Here is a 6,805-nt window from a genome sequence, read left to right as displayed (position 1 = left end):
CCCCTTGTAATAGACGACGCATGGATTGTCTGAAATGTAAAGCCTCTCTAAAGGCCATCATGGCGCGGCCGCGGCCTAAAGCTTTGCTCGATGCCTTAGCTGACACTGGCATTCAGACCTTGGAAAACGTCCCCGAGTCTAGACGTGCAGCGATTGCCGCCTCAACACAACGGCATCAAGGCACAGGACAGCCCGATCGTGAAGGAGGCATACTAAGAGGGAATACAGGGCCAGGCGACCACGGAGGAAGAGAAAGAGGGTTGGCAGAGCAGGGTGGAGGTGGCGGGGGTTCGACGTTGAACATCAAGTGTATAAATTGTGCGGAGGAGGGATTGGCCATGAAAGCGAGGGCGTACATGGAAGCACCGCCCATGTCGGTGGTGCTGTGTGCGAACCGTTTGCAGGATAGACGGGAGATGGAAGAGGCCTTGGTGCACGAGCTCGTTCATGTTTACGATGTACGTAAGGGGAACCTTAGGGTGGTGATGAGGGTGAAAGGAAAGGAGGGAAGGGTTGCATCTTCACGAAAATCTCCTATTCTGTCGAATGCACGCTTTCTGAAATGTCCTGTTTCAAAGCTGGACGAAACATCTCATACGCCTTCTCTGTGTTCCCTGTCTTTCTCCCGTCGTCCTTAACCTTACCCTCCCACCTCCTTCTCCCCATGCAGCACGCCCTCGTTCAAATGGATTTGACTACCTGCAAGGACCTTGCCTACAGCGAGGTTCGGGCGGCACGGGAGGCAGAGTGCCACTACACCCCTCAGTTGTGTTCCTGGTTCAAAAAACAGTGTGTGCAGAGCACGGCCACACGCTCTACCGCTACCATTTTCCCCACCGAAGGCGCGGCGTGTGTGGCGGCGGTGTTTGAAAAGGCGTACCGGGATGTGGGGCCCAAGAAATTGCACGGGGACTTGGCAATCGGGGCCGGGGAAAGTGGGGGAGGACGGCTTTTAGGAGGGGTCGCCAAGCCAGCCCCGTCGCCCGCCAGCCGCGCCGCCACGGCCGCTTCGTTACCTTCTAGAATGTTCCCCGCGTTCCCGGGGTCCTCCTCTTCCCCCTCCTCCTCCCCCCGCGTGAGCCTCTTTCCTCTTTCCCACGCGCAGTCCGAAGGGGGCCTGGCCAAGGCCTTGGCGGGTGCCTTCGGCCTGGGATCTCCAGGGGCAAAGGAGGGATCGAGGGCGTGACGCTGGGAGAGAGGGTAGACGGAGGACGGATAGCTTGTATGATGAAGACGCAGGGTGAAACTGTATGACGCGTGGCGGGGGACACCGAGAGAGGGTTCACGACTCTCTGGCGGTTGGGATTCTAATGGACGGCCGTGGGCGAGGGGAGGTGCCTGCGACGCAACCGATGGAGGACTGGGCGCGCAGTAGGGCATGGCATTGCCGATCGTGTCGGTCTTTTCTCTCGTGGTCCATTCCATCCCGGACATTGATTTCAGTGGTGGCGGCTTCTTGTGTCATCATGAGGTGGCCAGGGGCTAGGAGGAGGAACGAAGGAGAAGAACGAAGAGACCGAGGATGTCGTCCTGGGAGCGATCCCATGGTATCCATGGGAGCCATCCCATTGTACCGCGGTGCTCTCCATCCGTTCCTTTCTCTGCGCCGACTTATGTGTTCCTCCTTCCTTTCCTCCCCTTCCCACTCCTTCCCCCTCACCCAGGGCACTCGGCATGCACCCAGAGGCCCGAACCCCCCCTTCCCCCACCCCTCCCCGCTCCATATCCCTCGCCTCCCTCTCTTTCCTCACGGTTCTCTCCCTGAAGCTCCTCTCCATGCTCCTCTACCACGCCCTCGGCCCCGTCCTCAACCGCTCCCTCCCTTCCCACCTGGCGGCAGAGGGGCCCTCCCTCCTAGGCGTAGATCACGTGCTTCGGGTGCCGGTGCCCCCTCCTGGAAAGGGAGGGAGGAATCGAGGCGGGGACAGGGACGAATTGGGCGACGATTCTCTTTTCATGACGCTCTTGGTCAAGAAAGCTCTGCCTCCAGCAGGAGAGGGAGGGGAGTGGCAAGGGGAGGGAGGAGGCGGGAGCAAAGGTGGTGTCGTAAGGGAGGAAAAGGGTAAAGGCAACCTCCCCCCCCTCCTCTTCCTCCTGCACGGCTTTCCCGACGACGCCAGCACCTTCCATGCGCAGGTTCTCCCCTTTGCTCGCGCCGGTTTCGACGTCCTCCTCCCCGTCATGCCCGGGTACGAGCCCAGCACAGCCCTCCTTCCCTCCTCATCATACTCCCTCCCGTCCCTTGCTACCATGCTAGAAGATGTGATAGCCTGGGCGCAGTCGCCTGCCCTGGCCCGTGCGTTGCGCGGAGGGGAAGCAGAGGGTGGGAAAGGGGAGGAGGGACAGCAAGGGGGGTGGTTGGAGGAAGGGGGAATCGGGGAGGAAGAATGCAGGAACCCACTTCCGCGCGACGTGCACCTGTTTGGCCACGATTGGGGCGCCGTGCTTGCCTACATATTGGCGCGAAAGGGGAGCAGGGAAAAAGTTCGCGTGACCTCGGTGGTCACCGTGGCCGTCCCTCACGAGGCCGCCCGAGGCTTCCTCACGCATCCTCGCCAGTTCCTGAATTCCTGGTACATGCTCTTCATTGTGAGTGGACCGAAGGAGGGAGGGATGGAGTATCGTGCGGGAGGAGGGGGATGTACCCGTTGCTGTTTCTTCTCAGGTGCCGGGAGGCGGAAAAGGCCACGTTTTGCAGGGACTTTCGGAGGTTGAGCACTGTACCCCTCCTTCCTCAGTCGATCGTGTGACGCCCCCGGGACCACCGCTTTCCCTCTCACATGCCCTTCTCGGCCTTCCCCTTCTCTTCCCTCCCCAGCAACTTCCTTTCCTCCCAGAGTTCTGGTTCCGCGCCGGCGGTCGCTTTTGGGGCTTGCACCAACTCTGGGGAGGTTGGTCGCCGGGCTATACCCTCCCTCCTTCTCACCTCGCCTCGCTCCATGCCACTTTCTCGGAGCCCGGGGTCCTGATGAGCAGCATGCAATACTACCGCGATAATGTGCCGGGCATGCTCCTCGAGATATTGAAGGCCGGACTGGGGCGGGGGGGGTCGGGGACGGAGGGAGAGGAAGAGAGGAAAGAAGCGTCGGTGGTCGCGGCGCCAACGTTGGCCTTGTCGGGCTTAAACGATGGGTGCATTGACCCTGTCCTCTACGATGTGGCCATGGGCCTGCCTACGGACGGCATGCGGGTGGACCATCCCTTGTTCCCAGCGGGGGTCCGGGTGATGAAATTGGAAGGAGGGGGACATTTCCTCCACCGGGAAAAGGCCGAAGAGGTGAATGACTTGGCCGTGGCGTGGTTCAAGAAGCACTCAAAAATGGGATGACTTGTATCGACTGGCATCTATCGGGACTTAGAGATGATTGATGTGCTACCGAAGCAAAAATGGACTTTGTACAGACAGACGGCACGTGTCAACAACAAACATGCTTTCGATTCCCCAGCATGTTGAAAATGTGTCTCTTTTGCCTCTCTCTCTCTCTCTCTCGCATATGCAGAACGAGTGCCAAAAAAAGATGTAGGACAGAGACCCTTGAGCAGCGTCTTGGCATGTCCAAGCTCCGTTATTTGTGTGTCTTGCTTTGTCTCATGGCTTGCACCGTCACACCGCGTCAGGGCGCAGTAACGGCGACCCTGCTGACCGCCTGAAGCCGCCTTTTCGTGAAGATGTTTTTAGCTAGCATGCATGCGCTTTCAATTGAGTTTCCCCGGCTTCTCTGGGACGCAACAACACCACAGGGAGGGATCTCTGACCGGATCATTTACCCCCCACACCTACCCACACCGTGCATGTACGTTCCTCGTATCCAGGCGTGTCTCCCGAATGACGGCACCCACCACGCGGTACGGCACTTTTGCCTACAAGCTGCCTCTGCTTCGTACCTTAAACTTCAGTGCTCGACTCCATGCACGGCTCTGTGTTGCTCCCTCCTTCCCACCCTCCTTCCCTCCCTCCTTCCCTCCCTCCTGCCCGCCGTCACCATCGCAACCTGCCAGGTGGCAAGTATTTGTCGATCAATTTCTGGTAGTACGGCCACAATGCCTCCACATCCACCGCGCTCTCCTCGTCCTTCGTGTACAGATCGAACCTGTTGAACAGCCGCACCCAGTGCAAGAGCACCTCGTCCCCAGGGCCCATGAATCGAGCGTATTCCCCTTTCTCATGCCAGGGGTACGCGGAATGGAAACGGACCATGGCCAGGGCCGCTTTCGGCAAGGTCGTCTTATTCGCCACCAGCATGCGATACATATACTCGTCGTGGCCCCACGCCCACCGCAAATTCTCGATCCCACACCCTGCCTCGTAGATGCCATCCGCGCTCTTGTACCTTGCGTCCTGCATGTCCGGATTCAGGGCGTTGAACTCAGGAAATACCACGGAGGAGGGAATGGCACAGCCGACCACCCATGTGTCCCCTCCCAATGCCCATTGTGGACCGTGCGCGGTCCCCTTTTGGCCGTTGGAGGCGTCGCCCCATAGAAATTGAATTTTTCCCATATCGTGCAGCAAGCCCACCAACTGCATCCAATCCGGGTGGCCGGCTTTGCGTATCCCTTCCGCTGTTTGAAGCATATGTGTAAGATTGGGCAGGTCGATGTCAGGGTCGGACGAGTCCACATATTTCTCCAGCGCCTGAAATGCTTCTTGAATGCTCATGACCGCGCGATGTTTCTCGGGAGCGAAAGAGTACTTCTCTTCCATACGCTTGTGGAAGTCCACCGTTTGGTTTTGTCGCATTCCACGGTAATGAGCTGCTACACGCATTTGAAGTGCGGAGTCGGTATAATTGCGAAATTCGCTGACATTTTTGCCTGTAGCCGTCTTTATGCTCGTGATCTCATCCGCGGCAGGAGCCACTGTTACACCTGTACATGGCTCTGCGGCCGGGTGACCGGCGGTTTTGGTCATTTTGCGGGCTTGAAGAGGATTGAATACCTCCCTATTTCTCAGGTTGACAGCTCTCCCGGCGAAGTATATCCCTTTTATTCCGTGCCTCTCTGATTATTAATGTAGGGTCAAAAAAGAGGTTTGAGGAAAACAAAGGGAATTTTAGGCGACCAAGAATCCGCAAAACAAGACTTCTGTGTATGGACTTTAACGACACCCTTTTCTGACGGATGGCTGCGTTAGCAGCTCCTTGGGCAGGTAAACATGTACCCTTAGGCTAGAATAAAGTCTCTATGACACTGTGCTCGGTCTCGAGAAACGTACGCGTGAGCGCCTGGATCAAAACTGCACGACACGTTCATTCCTGCAGGCACGCCGCAACCAAAACTTGCAACGTCTCAAAAACTTGCTCCCTCCCCCCTTTATCATGCAATCGTGTCGAATGCCGGTATCCGTTAAAGCAATCATAGGGTAATTGGGTTTTGGTGGGAAGGGGGCCAAAAGCAATCTACGGATCGGACCGGGTACTCAGGTCGCGTCTTTGACTGGGGCTATTGTCCTTCAAGCTAAGCCAATTTTCACAAGAAAAACTGCAAAATAAAAAAGTCTTATAATGAACAATCACATGATTCTGCTGATAACTCGGTGTGTTCTGATAAAATCTGTAGTTTGAAGAATACAACGGGAAACCAATGCAGAGATACCTCAACACCTCCGTTACAACCTATCCAGAAAAAGGTCTAATCGGCCGTCCCAGTTTAGTGGTTGTTTATAGCATCTTGAATTTAGCATCACGTCGCAGGGATTGCCACGGCTAATCTTTTACGGAATTGCTAAACTAATAAAAAAATGCCCTGATGATGGGGGGAGATCGGAACGGGCGGTTTGCTTGAGGCCTCTTCTTCATCTTGGGGACGCTCCCAAAGGTCCAAATAGCTTATAATCTGGGGGTACAACATGTGTCGGCGGCCACGAAAGATACGGAAGGGTCTGGTAGTTTTGGCAGTCGAATAGAGCCTCGGGGGAGGCTCTGGTTTGCAGCAGTACCTTCCTATGCGTGGGCGCCACTCCTTCCCTGCCGTATTCTTGCCTGACAGAGCCATTGACACTAAACACGATTCCCCCACGAGTTTCCCGTCGCCCAGCCTGTGGCACCGACTCCTCGTTGGTATTGCACTTCCGTGTCATGTGGGCATGGTACTGGTTTGAGGGAGCTGGCCACGAGCGGTGTTACGAACACGGATCGTAACGCGCCTTGATTGCTTTCGCGAGAGGCCAATATTTTTCAACTTGGGAGCACCTTGTATACTCGGAGAAATTCCTGGTCAATTCACTTGGAGGACACTCAGGTCGATTCAAAAATGTTAACTTCTTACCTACGACAAATGTAAAACCAGCTCTCACAGGTCTGCAGCGTGGGCAGTCAAAAGGCAAGGAGGCTTAGCTATAATTTCCATGTCTGATAGCGTGTAAGTGTACGCAATAGTCTCCGTGAGAATACCTGGTATCCTGCATGTGCCAGCCTTCCCTGCCCCTCGGTTGTAGTGTTTGAGCGCAATTTCTCTCTGTCGTTGGAAGGCGCCGCGCCTGGAGTGGAATGACAAGCTTGTCTTGGGGCATGATAGTTTTCACGGTGCGACTTTTTACACGGGCATTGATGCACGGTCGTCGGACATGAAAGACGACGGCTTGCATGGAAGGCCCAAAAGGGGCGAGATATGGTGACGTGAAACCAGTCGTGTCTGCTATGTCGTCCTTGGCTCTGCCCACGCCACCAAGACGCTCCACCATCTCACCCGCTTGCCCAGCAACCAATATATGTATATATATCCCATAAATCCCTGAATAATGTTATACATATATATACCCCTATCCCTCACCTACCAGTCGCGGACATGGCGGGGGCTACCGTGG

At 56.1% G+C, this 6,805-nt stretch overlaps 3 protein-coding genes across 3 annotated transcripts in view; 2 read left to right on the top strand and 1 right to left on the bottom strand.

The window, feature by feature from the left end:
* NGA_0241220 (argonaute 1) overlaps positions 1-1,186 on the top strand; it is a gene marked incomplete at both ends in the record, with an annotated part of 2,851 nt that extends 1,665 nt beyond the window's left edge. Inside the window, 3 exons of the mRNA XM_005854959.2 lie at positions 117-458; positions 671-724; positions 791-1,186. Coding sequence (XP_005855021.1) covers positions 117-458; positions 671-724; positions 791-1,186 — 792 coding nt within the window. The remainder of the gene's footprint in view (positions 1-116; positions 459-670; positions 725-790) is intronic.
* Positions 1,187-2,181: 995 nt separating this feature from the next.
* NGA_0403100 (alpha beta hydrolase fold protein) lies at positions 2,182-3,328 on the top strand (the record flags this gene model as incomplete). Its single annotated transcript, XM_005854965.1, has 3 exons — positions 2,182-2,189; positions 2,394-2,589; positions 2,819-3,328. 3 exons carry the CDS (start codon positions 2,182-2,184, stop codon positions 3,326-3,328), a joined length of 714 nt encoding a protein of 237 aa, XP_005855027.1.
* Positions 3,329-3,979: 651 nt separating this feature from the next.
* On the bottom strand, positions 3,980-4,912 carry MIOX (inositol oxygenase; the record flags this gene model as incomplete). Its single annotated transcript, XM_005854960.1, has 1 exon — positions 3,980-4,912. One exon carries the CDS (start codon positions 4,910-4,912, stop codon positions 3,980-3,982), a length of 933 nt encoding a protein of 310 aa, XP_005855022.1.
* Positions 4,913-6,805: the final 1,893 nt, after the last annotated feature.

This window comes from Nannochloropsis gaditana (assembly GCF_000240725.1).
Source record: "Nannochloropsis gaditana CCMP526 unplaced genomic scaffold scaffold333, whole genome shotgun sequence".
NCBI lineage: Eukaryota > Eustigmatophyceae > Eustigmatales > Monodopsidaceae > Microchloropsis > Microchloropsis gaditana.
The sequence above is the reverse complement of the archived record's forward strand: the minus strand, read 5'-3'. Positions and strand labels throughout refer to the sequence as shown.